This window comes from Dipteris shenzhenensis, chromosome 17, assembly GCF_047967505.1.
Source record: "Dipteris shenzhenensis isolate YYH24624 ecotype China chromosome 17, Dip_SZ_1.0, whole genome shotgun sequence".
Classification (NCBI taxonomy): Eukaryota; Viridiplantae; Streptophyta; class Polypodiopsida; order Gleicheniales; family Dipteridaceae; genus Dipteris; species Dipteris shenzhenensis.
Window position 1 is genome coordinate 21,836,744 of NC_141612.1, and position 23,374 is coordinate 21,860,117.

At 43.6% G+C, this 23,374-nt stretch overlaps 1 protein-coding gene across 1 annotated transcript in view; it reads right to left on the minus strand.

Moving 5' to 3' along the window:
* The window catches only part of LOC147891847 (uncharacterized), an 84,917-nt gene extending 62,117 nt beyond the window's left edge, over positions 1-22,800 (minus strand). Inside the window, exons 1-2 of the mRNA XM_087387895.1 lie at positions 22,388-22,800; positions 9,233-9,530 (exon numbers count right to left, since the gene is read on the minus strand). Coding sequence (XP_087244021.1) covers positions 9,233-9,530; positions 22,388-22,662 — 573 coding nt within the window. The 5' untranslated portion in view covers positions 22,663-22,800. The remainder of the gene's footprint in view (positions 1-9,232; positions 9,531-22,387) is intronic.
* Between the last annotated feature and the right edge of the window lie 574 nt (positions 22,801-23,374).

Consider the following 23,374-nt stretch of genomic DNA (forward strand, 5'->3'; position numbering starts at 1 on the left):
ACATCCAGGTTTTTCACCTTGTTACTTTCAGTTACTACAGCAGTAGTATTTGTTGGGGATAGCATTTCTTTGCAAGCATTAATTCAGATAAGATGCCTCATGTGGAAGAAAAGTTAAGTCGCAGTCAGAACTATTGGAGAAGTTCACAATGAAGATGCTATTCACAAGAAAGATCTTGTGGAAGATTCATGTATATATACCTTTGTAAGACTAGAATATATCCAATCATACAAATTTAGAATTTTTGTTGTTCTAAGTCCAAAAATCTACACAGAAAATAAAAGAGAAACGAAAGAGAAGAAAAAAGAGGTATGAAAAAATGTTTTTAAAAAACAAAAGGAAGACATACTTAGCAAGCAAAGCAACACTTAAGTTGTCATCAGTGCCCAAGCATAAGCAGCTATATTGGGTTTCTAAAGACCCGTGGAGTCTCTTGGGCAAACCCACTGCTTGCTTAAATACGTAAAATAAACAAAAGAGAAAGAAAACAAGAAAGGAAGAAGATGACTAAGCAAAAATAAACAAGCACATGAAGAAACAAAATCTTCCAAAAAATAGGAATAAAAGCTCTCTCTCTCTCTCTCTCTCTCTCTCTCTCTCTCTCTCTCTCATATAGAGTGGGCTCGTGTGGAGCGGGTACAGGTTCTCATGCTATCACGGATGATTCGCGGTAAGCCATCTGTTCCTCACAAGATCATTTAGGTTGAGTTTGGGTCATCCCCACTATAGCTAGATGCAGCATTTTAGGTCCACGTATCTGTATTGAGTCAGGGCGTACGGAGCTTATGCTTCTAGGCGCAGCAGACTACTAGCGATGGCACTATCAGCGGGAGGTGACCAGAGATGCTGGTATGCACGCACAGAGAGATGGTTGAGCGACTGGAGCTCCACATGGATAGACTCCCTCCCTTCCAGTACAGTATGGACGCTCCGTTTTCTCCCCTCCTATCACACAAGGTCAACCAGGTCATCCGTGAAGATCTCTTACAGCTACACACATTCCAGACCTGGCTGGGAGCGAGCTTCCAGTGAAGCTCAGCTTCTACAGGGATCACTCCTTGCATATCATAGAGGAGGGTTTCATTGACCCACTAGGATACACGCAGATCCACTCACCCCACTCATTGAGGATCTCTATTGGGCAGTTTCAGGTCTCTTCACATAGACTTCGTATTGAGAGCAGCACAACAGAGGGCCTACATAGGGAGAGGTGCATATGCACATCATGTGACATACAGGAGGTTGAGTCGGAGGAGCACTTCATCTTCATGTGTCATGTTTACTATGAGATCCGAGGGCATTTCTACTACCTCTTCAAAGATAGCTCTGGGGTTTATGTCCCAATTCCTCTCCTATCCAGACCAGAGATGCTTGGCATCTTTCATTCATGAGGCAGTCAGGCACCCGGGGATATCCCCTCTCTATTCAGAGTTGGAGCTCGCCGGCCGACAGGGGTTATCGTAGCCCTTGTTAGGCACAGAGCTATGACCAAGAGACGTCACAGGGCCACACCCGTGAGCAGCCGACAACACTCTATCGCCGATTTCATGCCTCCATTGCCTCATCCACCCTGACGTCTTGATGATGATGATGATAAGATTGATATGTAGCCGACCATTGACATGACTATGTTGTACTTAGTACTATCATTTTGCATTTTTTGCATTTTGCATTGGTGTGAATGCTCCACCCTCACAGCTCGTTTGTACCACGATTTTCACAGTCTCATAGACCCATCAGTCTTCCGAAGACTTTAATAAACTTTCTTTCTTTCTCTCTCTCTCTTATTTAAAACATAAAAAACTAAATGGACCCCTTACACTTATGTACCGCTTCCTACAAAGATGCAAAACTACATTTTGAACTTAGAAAGCACATGCATACTCAATCAAACTCTCTTTTGAAACTAAAAGAAAAACGGGCTATTCAGCTCCCTATTTTTTGTTTTCAGCTTATGTTAAACATGCCTAAGGCCGATACTCCATAGATAAAAGACTTCATATCTAAGATTGTGCGTACTTTTTTCATTATTTTTCTTAGATTATACCTATTGTGTATTAGTAAAGTGATCAAATTACTACATTCAGTGATGAAAGACTCCTTAGTTGTCCAAAAGCGGGAAAATATATGTAATTGGGAAGAAATGACTCCATATTTTGCCAAATCAGAAATGTTTGAGTCAATGTGAGGCATTTTTATAATGTGTAAACCACTATATTCAGGTTGTTCACGTTTATCATATATAAGATCTAAGAAAGCACAAGAATCCCCTCTTCAAGCTTGGTGGAAGATTGTTGAAAACATCCACAAAGCCAAATTCTCCCTTGTTAGTCATATAATGAGTGTGGAGACTTCAGCACAAGCATTCTCTAGGGATGAGAGAGAGAGAGAGAGAGAGAGAGAGAGACATTCACTTCCCAGTCATCTCACCAAGCTTAACAAAAACACCAAGCAATTGGCATCTGGGTGAGAAGATGGAGGAAAAAGTCGTTATGCTAATCACTTTGAATTCTTTGGTACCACAATATAAAGACTATCTCCACCTTCAACATGGCAGCTCATGCCAAGATGCTTTTATATCAGGAAATACTTGGTTTGCTCTACTAGGAAGAGCAACTCATTCAACACATGGAGGGAGGTCATTGCAATGATCAAGTTTTTGCAACACATAGGAGAAAAGGCAAGGGTAACTATTTCAACAATGCATCAGATTCTCTCTCATGTAGGAAGAGAGTGTGCTGGCACTGCATATGCTGGCCATAATGCACAAAATTCAAGCAGTGGAACTAAGTTCTACAAAAAGAGAAAATGCAATTATTGTGGAGAGATGGGGCATTATGAGAACGAATGACAAAAGAAAAAGGCAGAACAAGATCGAAGACAACAAGGTAGTGCACCTCCAATATTACAAATCAGCCATCAAACAATAGGCAAACAAGTTATGTGTCGGAACTAAAAGAAAACAGGTGGAGGCCTTCTACACTGAATTGCCCTCCACAGACAAACACAGGTAGGATACACACACAATGAACTGCTGCTGCAAATGGAATGCCAATTTCTGGTTACAACCGATACACCAAACTGAAAATGCAGCGACTTATTGCAAACATACAATGAGCCTCACATATAGTAAACCCTAGCTGAGGAGGTGAAAATATGAGGAGATGAGAGGGAGAATCCTCCAGGTGGCTTCTCACACAAGCTAGGAACCTTTGGCCAATTAAATAGAGCTTTGATTATAAGGGATATGGATCTTTTTGAATAAGGTTAAGATCATCCTCAACCAAAGGGCCTCACAAGATGCGTTCGTCATCGGCTTATGTGGAGAATAAGCAACAGTACTTAGCTTCTTACTACTACACGATATCAGGCCAGATCCACTGTTGAGGCAAGATCCTTCTATCATCTGAGCAGCCTGTCCAATCACTATCAGTAAACCCTAAGAATTTTCAATCATTGCCTCTTTTATATTCAATCGCAGGAGTTATGGTTCCCTTGACAAAAGTGGGAATGCTCTAGGCTGCCCTCCAATGGGTTTATTTTTTATCATCCATATATTGGGACACTACACTAACTGAATATGTTATGCCTGGTCTAGTGGTGGTCAAATATATCAAGCTAGCTACAAGTCGCCTATATAAGGTGCCATCTACTCCAAGGCTATGTCGATCTATTAAAATTTCTCACTTGGATTCAATGGTATTGGATCAACATATGAACATTCTCTCTTCCTATTTCATTAGTTCCTTGTTATTATTAGTGATGACAATGTAAGAACTATAACTCACTTTGAAGAATTTGGGCTGATGCTCATGCATGAAGCAGCCGGGACAAAACCACGATGACAAGTCCTTTTGTTGCATCAAGCAAAGGAAGGCGCATGCTTTGTATATAACTATATTCTAATGAACGCTTATTGAAGCCCCTTTCATGGAATTATTCATCAATTTTCAAATACACGGCACGAGGCACTTGTTTCAAACCATACAAAATTTTTTCGTAGTTTGCAAACCTTTTTCTCCTTGCCTTTAACGTCAAACCACATGGCTGGTCCACTATCAAGCTGATAGTGCTATGTTTGGCTACTAGCGCAAAGGTCTCATCATAGTCAATGTCTTCTTTCTGAGCATAGCCCTTTGCAACCAGCCTAGCCTTATACTTTTACACACTTCCATCACTATACATTTTAAACCAGTAGACCCATATTTTATTACTAATGAAAAACTTTCCTGGCAGTAAATCTATTAATTCCCAAGTCTTCTTTTATATGATACTTCCATACTCCTCTTTCATGGCTTCCTCCACTTGGGATTGTCCTTGGCATCCTCAAACTTTCAAACTCAGCTATATCTTTCATAGTGGCCATTAATGCATGACTCACATGGAGGCTATGAGGTGCTCTTTGGACCCTTGTAGTCTTCTAAGTCCTTCTTCACTGGTTGAGGGTTCATCAATAACTTGACTATCTTTGATGGTTTTCTTTATATGATACTACGATACTCCTCTTTCATGGCTTCCTATCACTTGGTATTTGTCCTTGGCATCCTCATACTTTCAAACTAGGCTATACTTTCATAGTGGTCATTAATGCATAACTCACATGGATCCTTTTAGGTGCCCTTCAGACCTTGAAGTCTTCTAAGTGCTTCCTCACTAATTGAGGGTTCATCAATAACTAGACCTTCTTTGATGGTTTTCATAAAACTATCTCCGTATGATAGCTAATAAGCGGTGTCTTTATTACTAGATTTAAAAAAGTGTCTAGCCATATATGAGCTCACAATTGTAAAAAATGAGTAGTGTTGGTATGCACGAGTAGCAATATGGTTTCACATACCCATTGGTCATCTACCCAGACACATGGAACAGAGAATCAATCACTCAAGAATTGATAAGGCAAAAAGCATCCGTAGTACTCCCTAGATGCCACTTTTTCATGATACCACATTAGAAGATGCATTAGGTCATCAAAGGCAACCTCTAGCAGGTATAAATCTAGTAGACAGGGCTATTCCAACACCCACATGCCACAAATGGCCTTCTATAGAGACTATGTCCTTCCCTTACGAGAAGAGGCTTAATTTGGACACCAAGACACCTACAAATCCATCTCTCCCATGTGATACGAATTGCCATGGGTTAGCTTAGGATTCTTCTCACACACTCTCCAAGTCGAAGCCAATCAAGAGATTGCAGAAACAACACATCGTAGAGATCTAATATTAGGACTCTCTACGGGCTTGAGCTGGAGACAAAAAAGCATGTACTACTAAGGTTGCCCAAGATTATTTAAGTTTCTAGGCAGGTAACACTACTTGTTCACCATGGATATCTAGACATGAGTTAGATTATTGACTATCCAGACAAAGGTGCAATGTGCAATGCACTTTTTGCACATGTCACTAGACTACGATTTTAGACTCATGAGATTTGATGTTAGATATGGCATCTAACAACAACATAGCACAAAAAATTCTTCACACGTGAGCATCTTGACACGATTTTGTGCCACCTCTCTAAAGTCATCAAACCAATAGGAGATTGGACATATGCACAACTCTCACCCCATGCAAAGCACCCTCATTGCAGCGTCACAATGTTAGGCCACTTAATGAACCCAAAAGTATGCCCAATGCGAAGAGGAGGAGGGAGAGATAGCACACATGTTCCTCCACTTGAGTGAGGACGGTTGCCTCTATGCACCAGGAAACCTGCAAGCCCATCTCTCCCATGCAATCTTGACACAATGGACCAGGTGTGAGATGGCAGCACAGAGATCCAATACTTTGAACTCTTTGCGACACACGTTAGGTAGAGACCAAGGAGCATGTCTTGATGGGATGCCCTAGATACTATGAGTCTATGAGATCCAAGGAAGATACCATTGCCTTTTCACCCATCAATACAAACATGAGCAGTCATCGACTATACAAACGAGATATGCAAACACACTCGTCGTACATGAGCTCACCCGGCTCAGATCTAAACTCATGAGACCCACCATGAACCATAGCTCTCTAGACATCTAGAGATCACATACTTCTTCATGGGAGAGGATGTCTCTGGGAGATGTCAGGACCAAGACCTTGACTTCCATGCACACCAAGTCAACAAGAGACTAGGCACGAAATCTGAAGCACCCACCCTCTTTCAAGGCCATAGCATGAGCTAGCATTAATGATGGGTTAGGTCTGAGCGTTGGATCCTTTAAAAGGAGTTAGTACGTACACCTTATATGGGTGCCTTAGGATAAGGACACCCTTTGGTGAGTCTATATATAGGAGTTGTGGGCTCATTGACAGGGATCCCTCGAGATGAATTCCTTGGGATAACAATACCTTGAGCCTAGCACCTATATAGGTGGACTCCCACCATATGAGGCACGGGGGTTGTGGCCATGGACACAACACCAATGCTTGGCTGACCTCAAGCTCGAAGGGTGATCCTTTACATTGGATCTATGGCTGGGTAGTGATCTTGCCAGCTCCCCCAATCTGGTCTTTGTAATCTATGGTTTTTTCGCAAGTCTTGGTGTCAACGTAGAACCTAGACTACACCTAAGATTAGGTCTTGCTAACCCTCACCTTGGGTGCCCATTTCAATTGGTACTAAAGCCACCCAATCACCAAAATTTGGGAGCTTATCCTCATTTGCATGAGCACCTGTCTCTGTGTGTTTTGGTGCTCATTTGTTGAAGATTCTTCTCCCAGTGTAGCAAAACATCGAGGCATTGGTAGAGGATGTGAATTTGGTACATGTGTGCACAAAGATTCCTCTTGTGAAGAAGTCATGGAATTCCACTTGCCTCTGGATTTTTGAAAATGGGGCATGCATCTCGATAGAAGAATGTGGTTTGGCTTCTCATAAGAAGCATCTTCGCAAGGACATTCATGAATAAGTTCACAAATTGTGAATAGGGCATATCGCGACAGCTAGAAGGCTCTGTTAATGATTGTGTGCATGAGAAGGAGGCTGAACCTGAGTTTTCGTCAGTTCGTGTGCATGGGATGGCTGCTCGAGCAGGTTATCTTATGCATAGGATGGTTGTTTGAGATGATTCATCAGCTTAAGAAGGACATCGTCTGCGAGGGAGGGCTGTTTGGGTTATTCGTCAGCCTTTTAGCAGGCCTTACGTGCAAGTTTATGCTGATTCATTAGCCTGGGCCGGCTGTGGAGATGGAAAAATAACAGAATTCTGCTTGTGAGCTGGTCGACCAGCTCTGGAGTATGTGAGAGGTCACATTAAGGTACATGCAAGCAAGATCAAGGGTCGATCAGCAGTCCACAGGGTGACTTGCTGCTAATGTGCTATGTTTTGGCTTTCTGGACAGAAGCTGGAGTATGAGTTTTGCAGTGCCTGGAATAGCATGTGCCTTGCATGTGGGTCATGCTTAGGAGCAGCATGCTCTGCATGCCAGTCTTTCCCTTGATTAGCAAACATTTACCAACTTGGGCTTGATGCCATGCATGCATGAGCTGGACAGGCTTGCATGTAATACTACTAAAGAGTATCCGTGCTTTGTTGAGTATACTTCACTTTTAGTAAAAGTGTACTTACTTCAGTGAGCTTTAATTCCTAACTCACATTTTTTAATTTCAATTTGGCTTGTTGAGGAAAAGCGAAGGTGTTCCACACACGAGCAAATGCAGAGGTTTTGGTGGAGGAATCGTTTAGTCTTTATGTGCTTCTGACTGAGATTGTCAGTGAATGTGATCCTAACTTCACGAGGCATTTCCGATAAGAATTGTTCAAGTTGGGACGCTAAACTCAGCATGAGTTGACTCCCGTGATATGGGACACAGGGCTTGTGGCCATGGATGCGGTGCGGTGCTTGGCTAACCGCAGGCTCAGAGGGTGATCCTTTATTTCTATTGGATCTACAGTTGGGTGGCAAGCTCACCAGCGCCAACAATGTCGTCTTCTTAATCTATGGTTATTTTGCAGGACTTCGCATCAAAGTACAACCTCGTACCCCAAGCTTGGGCCTAGCTAACCCCCACCTTGGGTGCCCGTTTTACATCCCATCCAGAGTACCACTATAGCAGTATCTCGATTCCAGGCTTCCTCATGAGTTCTTATGGTGGCAATGATTTACTCTTTTTTATGAAGCCATAAAATCTATATTGAAACTTAACAGCACATGGTGCAGCTTTTGAATTCTGTGGACTGGAAGGAGGTAGTGCAAGAATTCCCTGAATCTAGCAAATGGAGTACAGAATAGAGTCTAATGAGGCGCTTATGCTGAAAGTAACTCATTTGCATATTCTTTGCTGCACTGCCTATGCACATATCCCAAATAGAGAATGAAGAGGTTATAGGACAAGGGTAAAAAGAAGAGTTCTCACCCCTACTATGCTAAGGGGGAAATTTTTTCGTCTATATTTGATTTAGTGAGAGAGTACCTTAGGATGCAGAAGACGGCTCATAAGCAATCCCCACAATCCTTAGGAATGAAGATGCAATAGAGAACTGTCAACATGGTGAAAGAGAAAGATGCAAGCAAAACAACTGACAATCGCTCCATTATCTTTAGCACCAAAAGTGGTATTGACTCTCCAAAGTAGAAATGTAAGTCAGTATATTATATGATCCAAGATACATCACTTAGGTGAGTTATCACTTCATTCCTGTAAAATCGTTCAAGCAGTGGCAAAAAAGTCGTGAATGTTTCCGAAAAACATTTGTGCATGCTTTTCAAGCACTTTGCTTTTGTCAAATCCTAAGTCTTAGCACTAACAATTTTGTGGGGTGATTCAGAAAGCTTATTGACTGCGCATGAGTGTAAGGTAGTGCTAAATCCAAAGAGAGATCTAGTTGTAGATTTTATCAAGTCCCTACAATACCAGTCAAAAAGTAGCATCCAAATGAAATTATTCTACAGGTCTAAATACAACACAAAGTCTTCATTAAAATTCCAAAATCTAGTTCGAGCATTTTAGCCTTGCCATACCAAACCAATCAACTCTAACCATTAGATATGATAAAGACCTGGATCCCCCCCCACCCAACAGACCCAAAAAAAAAAAAATAGAATTCGAGCAATTTGAGCCCTTGCAGGTTTGAGTGGGATTACCATGGTCAAGCATTCTCTTAGTACTCCATCAGAAAACAGACAGCTTAGCCAAAACCCCTCTCCTTCCCTTGAAATTGTTTGGACCAGCTAATTACCAGAAAAATCCCTTAAACTGCAATGATTTATTTCATCCTTTGAAGCAGCTACGCAACAATTACCTTCACAATCTGGCTTTTGAATGGCCGAAGCACTAGATTGTGCAAAAACTGTATGCAAACCTTAGAGCCAACCACTGTTGCATTTGGTGCAAGGTCAAGAAGATCTGGTATCAACCCGCTATGATCAGGCTCAGTATGGTTGGCCACAATGTACTCAATATTCCTTGGCTCAATTTGTTCATTTAGTGCTGAAAGATAAAGTTCCCGGAACTTCTCATGTGACGCATCTATGATAGTGAGCTTATCAGCATTGACAATGTATGAATTGTAAGTAGTTCCATTCTGCAAGCCAAACTCTCTGCATGAGATATCACAAAGGAGGAGTGGAATAATTAGCAGTAGCAAATATCATGAGTCTCAGCTTTATGAGTCATAATTGGTCTTTGAAAAAAAGGAACACAACAATATTTTTATATATCTGCTTGTCTATTACGATTACACGCCATATAGTTCATCTTCTACTTCAAGCATGATAATGAATTACCCATATGCATAGAATACGTCAATAATTGGGAACAGCATGATTCTTTGGTGCAACACCTGAAATAGCTGCCCACTGAAACCCATTGGAGCCCACAATGATTTACAATGAGAAATTCTCAAGACATATAACAGATATTACAATTTCACATACTACAGATACAACCAAGTCCTTGTGCGGAGTCTCAGCATCCAAATCCTCGCTACCCCTTTTACAACCTACGCTGTTTAGAATCATGTTGACTTCTACCTTCCTAAAAAGATATTCTTATGTTTCACAGCTCACTGGAGAGCCACCACGGTGCCAGGCTTTGGCTTCTAAGTCCCAGCTCTCAGTTTGCTTTGATTTTGATTGATCTCTTGAGCTCATTAGATCAGTATAGGTTAGTACTCAACTAGGGCCTTAGCGCACCCTTTGCTCCAGCCCATTGAGGCTTGTATGAGTTTTCCATTTTGTGTACTTTGTCCCATAGGCCTGCGAGAGCCTCCCGTGGACGTCAATACATCCCGGAGCAAAGGTCATGCTGTCCTTACGTTCAATTCACGAGATCTACCACTCAAGTTTTTACGACAGTCTTACAAGCTGAAAGGTACTAAACTATGGATAGCCAAGGAATTCAAAAGGGCTCAGCTGAAAAATAAAGCAACGGAATTGGCCAAAGTTAAGGCTGCCATGAAGTATGGTAAATGGGCAGTGTACCATGGAGGGATAGCACTCATTAAGGGGTTTAAATCAAAACCAAAAGAGACTCAGTCTTAAAATGATGTATGGCCGACTATATGTTTTTTCTAGTCCATAATCTAGGTACTCTAAACATGCACTCTCAGGGAGATGCCATGTGCCCTCCCTATGCTGATGTATTAGATGGCTTTTCTATTGTTCCATAGACCTTTGGTCTCCCGTGGACGTTAATAGACTCTCTCTCTCTCTCTCTCTCTCTCTCTCTCCCCCCACACCCCCGCCTCATCGTGACCCCTTTAGAGGGGTTTCCTGTCGCAGCGCCTCAATTGCCACCCCTCCCCCCCTCCCCACAAACTGATTGGGGGGACTGCTCCTTGCTGCCAGGGCCTAGCAGACGACGCTACGTCTGTGTGAGGCGTCGCGGAAAGTGTCTGCCTCTCCCTGCATCAGTGCAGGGCTGCGCCCTGCACCCTACACAGCCAAGGGGCTGCATAAGCCCCCGCCTCCAACTGAGGGGGCCCCCTACAGCCACCCGCCTATAGCTCAGCTCTCAGCAGCCCACCACAACCGCAACGCATGAACAGCCCATTGCCCTGCCCTCATCATCCCGCCACATCATTCATCACTCTGCCCACCTGCTCTGCCCCTGTCACCTGCAAACAAGGCAGTGAAACTGATTAAACCAAGACATCCAGAACAGAAATTTATTGGAAGATAGAGCTCTCTCAAAATGTAAGTCCAATCAAGTCTATTGCTTCAGCTTTGGATGCATTTTCAGCAGGGTTCTCTCATATACAACAGATATAATTGGGGGATTCAAATTTGGAAATTTGGAAAATGGATAACTCCCCAAATAAGAAGACACGTGGAGAGAAGAAACAAAAATATAGCACCATTGGGGCAAATATCCAAAAAGTGGATGACACAGATGCCAAGGCATGCATATCAGCAGCAAAGGATATCATCAAGAAACGGGATGCCGAGATTGAGTCACTACAGAAAAGGGTCGGAGAAATCAAGGGAGATGGGACTATGCACAAGGTAAGAGACTCTATGCAGAAGGATTTCAATAAATCGGAGGAAATGCAAGCAGAGTGGAATACTCAGCTGAAACAAATGCAGGAGAAAATGACTTGAATGATTGAAGAAAAAACCAGTAAATATGCCTCACTTATAAAGAATTTAGAAGGTCAAGTTGCTACACAAAAAGCTGAGAATGAAGCACTAAAGGCATGCATGCAACGAGAGGAGGGTGAATTCCAGCCACCTCTCAATGAGGAGCTCAATACCATCGAGGAGTTGACTGGAGCAGATCAACTCCCTCACGAGAAGAAGAGAAAACATAAAAAGTATTGGAAGAGCTGAAATCTGCAAAGGAAGGAGGTGTCTGTAATTCAAGCTAATATGCCAGGCAAGCATGCAGAATTTACGCAGGAAATAATAGAAGGGAAGGAGTAAATTATGGAATGGAAGGAAGAGGTCAGCAAAGGTGCAGCAGCCCTGAAGAAGGCTTTCATTTCTGATGCATTAGGAGAGGAAAAAAGACAAAGCAATAAAGCCCTAAATGTGCTAGTAAGAGGCTTGGTAGTGGGTGATAGCTCAATGGTGGATGCAAAGGCGCTCATGACTAAAATGAACATCAATCTCACCTTTGAGGCTGCTGGCAAGTAGGAAGGGATGATGTACCCACGAGGCCGCTCGTAATAAAGTTCAGGAGTCCCATGGATAGATCCACTTTTATGAGCATGAGAGCCACCCTGAAAGGGACTAAGATATACCTTGATGATGATTTTACATTATTGCATCAGAAATATTGGAAGGAAGGAACGATACGTGTTATGGCAGCCAGAGAGGTGGACAAATGGGCTGTTTATAGGGATGGTAAAGTTATAATCCATGAAAGAAAAGACAAAGGAGAGGATGCACGTGGAGATAATGCATGGCGGTGCCCACACCATGGGGTCAGAGGATAGCATGAGTTGAAAATAGCAGTATGGAACAGTAACGGCAGCCTATGGTCAGATCCAGGGGGTTCTCAAAGACTTACAATAGTAGGGAGATGATATTCTATACTGAAACACACGAGAGTCCTGAAAGAGGATTACCCATAGTCACTGGATATACCTGGGAGTCAGCCTTTAGGCAGGAAACAAGAAGGGACAATGGGATAAGAGGCGATGGAGGGGTAGCAGTCCTGTTTAGATTGCATCTGAGGTCACTTATAGCTCTAATACAAAAGGAGGAGCACACAGGACACAGATGGGTACGATTCCAGCCACTTGACACACTGCCGTTCTTTATTGCAATGTGCTATTTCCCTCCAGACACATCGTCCTACGCGTGTGAGGTCACTACATCTGGTCATAGCCCTTATGAGACAATCTATGAGGACATAGTGGAGTTTTCCCGGCACTCCTTGGTGATTTCAATGCGCGTACGGGGAAAAGACACGTAGAGCTGCTTGACTTTGAGTCAGATCCCCTCCAAGCGCCAGAGGTAGACCCACCAAAGCTCGGGATAGAGAGACACTCAGACGATGCGTCACATGTGACAAAAAATGGGAGACATGTATTAGATATGGGGGCTATACATAACTTAATCATATATAACGTTCTCGAGCGACGGCCGAGGTCTGGAGGACTATGGCCGAGGTCTTCATAGTCCCGCCTCCCCCCCTTGGCACCGATCACCCATACTTGTCTTTTACCATTCTGACTGTCTCATAGGCTAGCGACTCCCCTGAGAGATGATGCAGACCTCGCCCTAGCCTTAGATGCATTGGTATCTACTATACATGATGCTGCCACTAGATCATTCCCCAGCTCACTCCCCAACTGGGAAGATGTCACAGAATTCTTGGTATGATGATGAGTGCAGGGAGATGAGATCTCATCTTATACGAGAGTAGCATTGGGACACTTGACGAGATTTGAGACACACCCGAACTCACGACGCTTGATGCCGCATAAGAAGCGAGCTTTCCTCTCACATAAGATGGATGAGATGATCCGATCGTTTCGTCAAGGGGACCCCACTTTTGCATGGAGGTTCTTATCTGAGAGGCACCCTTTGCTTCATCCCTTCGAGACTTGTATGAGTTATTTTCCTTTCATGCACTTTGTCCCATAGGCCCGCGAGGCCTCCCGAGGAGAGAGAGGCCCACGAGGCCTGTGTGTGTGTGTGGGGGGGGCGGGGGGAGGCTATAATTACCAGGGAATGGGAACGTTACGGAAATTCAGGTGTCGGAACGGGAAAGTTCCGGGAAGGGGGAACGGGAACTGGAACATCACGTCATACACGACACATCATCACATGACATAAAACTATGTTAGAAAAAGAAAGAAACTTACATTTTACAGCTTAAACTTTCTATATAAGCTCTGAAATACTCATTTGAAACTTTCAAAAAGCAAAAAAAAAAAATTTTAATTGGGGACATTTCGAGGCCGTTCCAGCCTGCTTCTTGGAAAGGCATTCCAGATGTCGGAACGCCGTTCCCTGGTAACTATGGTGGAAGGGGGGGGGGGGTGACAGCTGCCCTACCTATTGGTGGTTGCCTTTCCAGCCCCCCCTCATAGGGGTGCTTCCCATAGTTAGGACCTGTCCACAGTGATTGCAAGGATCTGGCAGCATTGTGGCATCCCGTGCAGCTTCATCTAAGGGTACTTGGGCCCTACACGCAGGTCGACACTGACCCAGAATTTATCCATGACCTGCCCTTTCCCTCTGCACCTCTCTCTCTCGCCAACATCTGTGGGGTATGTGTGTATGGGCAATCTTCTGTGTTTTCTAGCCCCCAAACTCTGCGTTTTTTCCTGCCTTCAACCCCTTCTTGTTCACAGGTATAGAATCCTTCTCTTTTCATAGTTTTACACTCCCTTTCGAAACCTTTCCTTAGGCCTGTGCATACTCTCTGGTTTTCCCTGTTTATATTCTCTGTTTTTTAGGGCTTCTCCTTGTTTTGTGACCTCTTTAGCTTCATTTAGTCACCCTCTTTTGCTGATTTTTGGAATGGGCTGTGTGGCTTACTGTGTGTGATACCTTAGGTAGTTTTGCTGGGTACATTCTCCTTCTCCTTACATATTGCTCCATAAGCTTCGACTTTTTCTCTTGTTTTTTTACCTCTCTGTTGGGCACTACTGCTTGCTATTCATATAGCCTAGTGTGGCTTCTATAGCCCAGCTTTCAAGGCCCTTCTTGTTGTGAAAACATGGCTTCATATCAGTACGACACAACTTACAACAAAGAGAAATTGGCCCACAATAAGAAAATGAAGCATGCTGTGGCTCAAGAAGACCCTCTTAATGTCTCTCATGAGGCTCAGCTTGTTTATAAAGTTATGCATGAGGGGTTTGAAGGGACTCGAAAGGATTGGAAAGAGCCTATTGATATTGTTGATCCAGTCTGGATATATGCTAAGAATTTTGTGATTATCTTTTCCCAGCACACATGCCAATTGCTGCGGGTGTGGGAAACTGGCTGACACGCACGTTGGGTGGATGCTTTGTTCAAAAGTACATTGCGCAACCCGGGGGTTCTTTGAAGTAATTATGACAATTGAACATCACAAGAAAATGCTTCTAGAACATTCCCCTCTATGGTTCCCACACGAGACTATCCTTCTTTGATGAGGCATCGTTGCCCAGTTTGGATTAAGGTGGTGGATATCCCTCAATGCCTGGATAAATTGTTGCCAAAAATTGCAACCTCATTGGGTAAGGTCATGTGTCCACCCAAGCAGAACGGGGACTTGAACAGATTTTGCATATTGTGAGACACAGATATCCCTGCACCGGAATTGTATTCGGTCACCATGAATAATGTGATGCATTCTACAAGCCGGGGGGGGGGGGGGGGGGGGGGGGGGGGGGGGGGGGGGCGGGGGTGACAGCTGCTCTACCTATTGGTGGTTGCCTTTCCAGCCCCCCCTCATAGGGGTGCTTCCCATAGTTAGGACCTGTCCACAGTGATTGCAAGGATCTGGCAGCATTGTGGCATCCCGTACAGCTTCATCTAAGGGTACTTGGGCCCTACACGCAAGTCGACACTGACCCAGAATTTATCCACAACCTGCCCTTTCCCTCTACACCTCTTTCTCTTGCCAACATCTGCGGGGTATGTGTGTATGGGCAATCTTCTGTGTTTTCTATCCCCCAAACTCTGCGTTTTTTCCTGCCTTCAACCCCTTCTTGTTCTCCGGTATAGAATCCTTCTCTTTTCATAGTTTTACACTCCCTTTCGAAACCTTTCCTTAGGCATGTGCATACTCTCTGGTTTTCCCTGTTTATATTCTCTGTTTTTTAGGGCTTCTACTTGTTTTGTGACCTCTTTAGCTTCATTTAGTCACCCTCTTTTGCTGATTTTTGGAATGGGCTGTGTGGCTTACTGTGTGTGATACCTTAGGTAGTTTTGCTGGGTACATTCTCCTTCTCCTTACATATTGCTCCATAAGCTTCGACTTTTTCTCTTGTTTTTTTACCTCTCTGTTGGGCACTACTGCTTGCTATTCATATAGCCTAGTGTGGCTTCTATAGCCCAGCTTTCAAGGCCCTTCTTGTTGTGAAAACATGGCTTCATATCAGTATGACACAACTTACAACAAAGAGAAATTGGCCCACAATAAGAAAATGAAGCATGCTATGGCTCAAGAAGACCCTCTTAATGTCTCTCATGAGGCTCAGCTTGTTTATAAAGTTATGCATGAGGGGTTTGAAGGGACTCGAAAGGATTGGAAAGAGCCTATTGATATTGTTGATCCAGTCTGGATATATGCTAAGAATTTTGTGATTATCTTTTCCCAGCACACATGCCAATTGCTGCGGGTGTGGGAAACTGGCTGACACGCACGTTGGGTGGATGCTTTGTTCAAAAGTACATTGCGCAACCCGGGGGTTCTTTGAAGTAATTATGACAATTGAACATCACAAGAAAATGCTTCTAGAACATTCCCCTCTATGGTTCCCACACGAGACTATCCTTCTTTGATGAGGCATCGTTGCCCAGTTTGGATTAAGGTGGTGGATGTCCCTCAATGCCTGGATAAATTGTTGCCAAAAATTGCAACCTCATTGGGTAAGGTCATGTGTCCACCCAAGCAGAACGGGGACTTGAACAGATTTTGCATATTGTGAGACACAGATATCCCTGCGCCGGAATTGTATTCGGTCACCATGAATAATGTGATGCATTCTACAAGCTGAGATAGGGTCTTTTTGCAAAAGCTTGTTTTGAATGCATGAAATTTGGTCAAACGGATCCGCAATGTCCCCTGGCCTTGCATACGATACCTCCAGAAGCTATGCCTGCTTCTGTACAAAACAAGAATGCCCCTGGGACTTTTGGTCTTCTCTTGTTCAGGATAAGGGGAGGCTAAGGTTGCTCCTACTAACAATGGTAATACTCAAAGGCCCCCTGCAGCTCAAGCGAATCCAAAGATTAACCTCGAATGAAAGTTGGCAAACCACGAGAAAATTTGTCTCAGCCAGGCGAATATTTCCCCCTTGTACATGGACATGTTCATCCTCCAATGGGCACACCCCTATTGAGAACTCTGGTATGGGTATTACTTGGGCTGCAGCAATTGCAAGCCGTGCTCTGTTCCCTGAAGATGTACCTGCCCTCTTATTGCTTGGCCCTTAGGATCATGTTGTGGATCCTAAGGCAGAATACATGCAACAGAAAAGGGCACGGTCTTCAGAGATCTGCCTTCACCGAAGCAGCGTGTCATCACTGAGGACTCACAGCTATATCCCTTGAGTACCTTGAAGGGATGGGTGACAGCTGCTCTACCTATTGGTGGTTGCCTTTCCAGCCCCCCCTCATAGGGGTGCTTCCCATAGTTAGGACCTGTCCACAGTGATTGCAAGGATCTGGCAGCATTGTGGCATCCCGTACAGCTTCATCTAAGGGTACTTGGGCCCTACACGCAAGTCGACACTGACCCAGAATTTATCCACAACCTGCCCTTTCCCTCTACACCTCTTTCTCTTGCCAACATCTGCGGGGTATGTGTGTATGGGCAATCTTCTGTGTTTTCTATCCCCCAAACTCTGCGTTTTTTCCTGCCTTCAACCCCTTCTTGTTCTCCGGTATAGAATCCTTCTCTTTTCATAGTTTTACACTCCCTTTCGAAACCTTTCCTTAGGCATGTGCATACTCTCTGGTTTTCCCTGTTTATATTCTCTGTTTTTTAGGGCTTCTACTTGTTTTGTGACCTCTTTAGCTTCATTTAGTCACCCTCTTTTGCTGATTTTTGGAATGGGCTGTGTGGCTTACTGTGTGTGATACCTTAGGTAGTTTTGCTGGGTACATTCTCCTTCTCCTTACATATTGCTCCATAAGCTTCGACTTTTTCTCTTGTTTTTTTACCTCTCTGTTGGGCACTACTGCTTGCTATTCATATAGCCTAGTGTGGCTTCTATAGCCCAGCTTTCAAGGCCCTTCTTGTTGTGAAAACATGGCTTCATATCAGTATGACACAACTTACAACAAAGAGAAATTGGCCCACAATAAGAAAATGAAGCATGCTATGGCTCAAGAAGACCCTCTTAATGTCTCTCATGAGGCTCAGCTTGTTTATAAAGTTATGCATGAGGGGTTTGAAGGGACTCGAAAGGATTGGAAAGAGCCTATTGATATTGTTGATCCAGTCTGGATATATGCTAAGAATTTTGTGATTATCTTTTCCCAGCACACATGCCAATTGCTGCGGGTGTGGGAAACTGGCTGACACGCATGTTGGGTGGATGCTTTGTTCAAAAGTACATTGCGCAACCCGGGGGTTCTTTGAAGTAATTATGACAATTGAACATCACAAGAAAATGCTTCTAGAACATTCCCCTCTATGGTTCCCACACGAGACTATCCTTCTTTGATGAGGCATCGTTGCCCAGTTTGGATTAAGGTGGTGGATGTCCCTCAATGCCTGGATAAATTGTTGCCAAAAATTGCAACCTCATTGGGTAAGGTCATGTGTCCACCCAAGCAGAACGGGGACTTGAACAGATTTTGCATATTGTGAGACACAGATATCCCTGCGCCGGAATTGTATTCGGTCACCATGAATAATGTGATGCATTCTACAAGCTGAGATAGGGTCTTTTTGCAAAAGCTTGTTTTGAATGCATGAAATTTGGTCAAACGGATCCGCAATGTCCCCTGGCCTTGCATACGATACCTCCAGAAGCTATGCCTGCTTCTGTACAAAACAAGAATGCCCCTGGGACTTTTGGTCTTCTCTTGTTCAGGATAAGGGGAGGCTAAGGTTGCTCCTACTAACAATGGTAATACTCAAAGGCCCCCTGCAGCTCAAGCGAATCCAAAGATTAACCTCGAATGAAAGTTGGCAAACCACGAGAAAATTTGTCTCAGCCAGGCGAATATTTCCCCCTTGTACATGGACATGTTCATCCTCCAATGGGCACACCCCTATTGAGAACTCTGGTATGGGTATTACTTGGGCTGCAGCAATTGCAAGCCGTGCTCTGTTCCCTGAAGATGTACCTGCCCTCTTATTGCTTGGCCCTTAGGATCATGTTGTGGATCCTAAGGCAGAATACATGCAACAGAAAAGGGCACGGTCTTCAGAGATCTGCCTTCACCGAAGCAGCGTGTCATCACTGAGGACTCACAGCTATATCCCTTGAGTACCTTGAAGGGATATTTCAGACTAACTGAGTGCATCTAGGCTCACTGGCTGGGCATTTATCAGGCACAGGTGTCCCTTTATAGGTTATTTGTATCCTTTGGCAACAGAAATATTTTTACCAGGTTCCAGAGGGTTGGAGACTAGTCAGACTCACAAAACAAAAAGTTAATTGAGGATGCTATCCTCCATATGATTAGAGACGTGGCATCTTTGGCTCTATAGTGGATGCCCTCTCTAGCCATGGGATCCAGAAGAGGTGTCTATGGGCTGGCTTACACAGTCAACTTCTCAGTTTCTTTTTAAAGGAGCACATTCGCAGAGCTCCATTTAGATCCTCATAGGAGTCTCTCAGTTTATGCACTAACAATGCCTCTGCATAGACCTCCCTCTCGCTTTTTAGACTCTGCTTGGAAATCATTGCCTTACTGCATGGACGATGTGAAGGTTCAGGGCAATTCCACTCTCTCAATTGCTTACCACAGCCTCTCTTATACATGATTTTGTATGAGGCAGTTTATCCTGGGCTTTTTGTTATTTGCTCGTACTTAATAGAAAAAGATATACCTTGTAAGACTAGAATAAGTCCAATCATACAAATTTAGATTTTTTGTTGTTCTAAAGACCAAAAATCTACACAGAAAATAAAAGAGAAAATGAAAGAGAAGAAAAAGAGGTAAACATAAACATTTATGAAAAACAAAAGGAAGACATACTTAGCAAGCAAAGCAACACTTATGTCGTCATCAGTGCCCAAGCATAAGCAGCTATACTGGGTTTCTAAAGACCCACGGAGTCTCTTGGGCAAACCCAATGCTTACTAAAAAATATGTCAAATAAACAAAAGAGAAAGAAAACAAGAAATAAAGAAGAAAGGAAGAAGGTGACTAAGCAAAAATAAACAAGCAAGTCAAGAAACAAGATCTTACAAAAAACTGGAATTCTCTCTCTCTCTCTCTCTCTCTCTCTCTCTCTCTTATTTAAAACATAAAAAGCTAAATGGACCCTTTACACTTATGTATCGCTTCCTACAAAGACGTAAAATTACAATCCTAACTTAGAAAGCACAAGCATACTCAATCAAACTCTCTTTTGTTATTTTGCACAAGAAGATGACTAGTGAGCTTTGAATCTGTCTGACACTGTAGAGCGTTGGATACCACAAAATTGTATAACAATGAGTCTACCATTGTGAAATAGCGAACCACCATATACATTACACTTAATGAATCATCTTGCATGACACGTTACCAATACTTGCTAAACTCTACAGAAGTGACCAAGATGCATCTACTCCTACCACACTCCCCTTCTTGGAAGCATACTTGAACATACTCTGTACTTTTAGGATAACTCGCTTGACATAGTTTATCGCTTTAACCAATGAGCACAAGGCAAAACTTTGAAGCCACCAAAAAAAAGACAGAAAATTTTTTTAAAGTCTTCAAAGACCGAAGGGTCTCTGAGACTGGAAAAACCTGATACAATGAGCTGAAAGGGTGGAGCCTCTAAGGGGGCATGAACACCCAAGACAAATACAACATAGCCATAATCAGACAAACACCAATACATTAAAAAGATCTATGAGCCCATGGAGAGGATGGAAGCTGTGATGTGGCATCACTATGATGATCATCTGGAAGCTCTCGAAGGGGTCAAGCCTAAGAGGGAGCCCGACGATGTATAAAGCTGCAGCGGCATAAAGCCTATGATAGAGCACTAGCGACAGTCAATATGTGTGGTCCATCATGTTTCTTCTAGCTATGGCCTTGCGCTGAGCAAGTGGCATTGTCCTTTCCATCGGTTGTGCCTCCGATCTGGTGAGCATGGAGGGAAGGTCCTAAACTCTTATCTATGCCTCAACCCACTAACGAGTCTATCATGTCTCTCGCTCTAGTCATCAGATCCAAAGAGCCTGTGGTCTGTGCTGTCTACTAGAAAACTCAATGATCGTGCTCTAAGTGGAGTCTAGCTGTACACCCTGATCTCGCATGTGTCTTGAGCAAATGCTCCTTGTGTCAGACAGCCTTATAAATTAAAGTTCCCGGGCATCTCTAATCTGGGTAGGACAAGAAACTAGATAGGGATCCGAAACCATCACTGAAGAGAGTCATAACGACCTTGGATCTCATAGTATACAAGGCATCTAATGCCGGTGGGTCAATGAAGCCCTCCTCTGAAATCCACAAGCAGTGATCCCTGTAGAAAAAAAGCATGCTAGGTGCCAACCAGGTCCTGAATGTGTGTAAGAGATCCTCCCAAATAACCTGGCTCACCTCGTGATATGTGACCGAGACAGAGGAGGCCTCAATGCTATACTAGAAGGGGGGGAATTTGTTTGAGAGATTGATGATCTATTTAACTGGTGAAATCCTCGACATACAAGAAGTACTTCCACATAGGGAACTCTGCTTGCATCTACATTTGGCTAGACACTTTATATACCCCACGCTCTGAATGGCAGCAAGGGCAGAAGCGATCCAGTAGGACAGCTGATTGCTAAGAGCGGTCAAGCAAGCCTGAATTCTGGCTATAGAGTCCCCTTACTTGCCTCCTAGTGGCTGTTCCAAGGTGATCGCAGGCATTGAACCAGGAACCTGTGAAATGTCCTGTAGGCTGAAGTTAATGTAGACCTCTGGAGGCCACACCCCTCACGCCTCTGTTTACTCATTAATTTACTTCAAACGCGTTTGGGCCCTACATACAATAGCTCCTCTGTTACGTCATAGATTATATTTTACAAGCGTTTGGGATCCTAAATAGCAAGCTTTCACAATTGTCCGAAGATGTAATGACTTGGTAAGGCCTCAATGATTTCCCACAACGATTTCAAAGACTTTGCCGTCCGTGGTAATTTTAATTTCCAACGAGGGCCTTCTCATTTACTAATTATGTTTGCAAGATGCTGATAATACCCCCTGTTGGACAGCCGTTCAAGTTTATTTTGCAGTTGGAATAGCTTAGCATTCTGTAGACCAGACAGCCAATTGAGAGCGTGGAATCCAGGGATGCTTATGGGATCTCAGCGCCGTATGCAGGTTACCATAATAGCAAAGATTCTCTCGTATGCAGTCTGGGTTTGAAGAGGAATTAACACAATAAGTTTTGAACTAGATAGGAGGTATATGAGGCGTGTGCTGCTAATTGGATAAAGCATACAACGCTCGTTGTAAGCCTCCAATGAACCAGGAGGATATAATGTGGAACAGCGCGATAGTGGCTGGACACAAGATACTTCTTTCTTGACCAATGGACTAAGATTGTTGTTCTACCAACACGCGCTCACCGAACCAACAAAAAACGGGAAGAAGTTTTCGTCATTTTTCTATATGTGAAGAAAACAACGTACATATCAAAGCGATCTCTATCCCAGTCAAGAGAACGGATGGTGGAGATATCAGAAGTGATGTGGGTAGACTGGGTCTGCAATCGCTTGCCGGGTTGCCAATTGACCACTTTGGAAAGCTGTGGGGGGGTGGAAACAGAGGGAGCAGCGACGGAAACGACAGAGAGGCGGGAGGGGCGGGAGCGAGTGAAGGGTGAGAGGAGGGAAGGCAGAGCAATGCGATGATGAGGGGGAACGAAAGAGGTTTGCAATAAGGGGGTGCAGGAAGATTGATGCATGTTGAGAACAAACAGAATACGATGAAGATGGAGAAGGAAGCTTGTGGGCACTTCTAACGACAGCTTAAGATGAAGATAGAGAAGAAGCTTGTGGGCACAAAAAGAGAAGCTAAGAAAGATGCTGAAAAAGCTCACAAGACACATGAACTTATCATCAACTTCCATTGAACAAGAATGCATCACATGTGGACTTGTCCACTTGTTGCCAATTGTCACTCTACCTTCAAAACACACACACTTTTTTTTTTTTTTTGGGAATCTTTGAGTCATTATATTACAAAAAAAGCTTCCCCCCACACACACTTTTTTTTTTTGGGGTGAAATCTTTGATTGATTATATTATATGAGTAGCAACCTCAAATAAGGTGTTACAATTACATCAACTGAAAATTTCAGTATATGCCAAAAAGACCTCGTGATCTATGGAGCGGGTCTGCAAGCAATCAAAGAAAGATTGTTACAGAGAATACCTAAAAAAGCCAAACAGAGAGAAAGTAGGATCACCAAAGACTTTACAATTCCTATATGTCCGTAAAGTCCATAGTGCCCAGTAGCGAACCCAAACGAAGAAAATATGAAACTCCGGTCTGGATGGATGAAACCCAAATAGCCAGAAGAACTTTCCAAACGGAACAAATGGGAATCTCGCTCGTAGGCGCTATCGAAAACTCACGAGAGCACGGACAATGCCAAAACAAGTGAGGCACAGTCT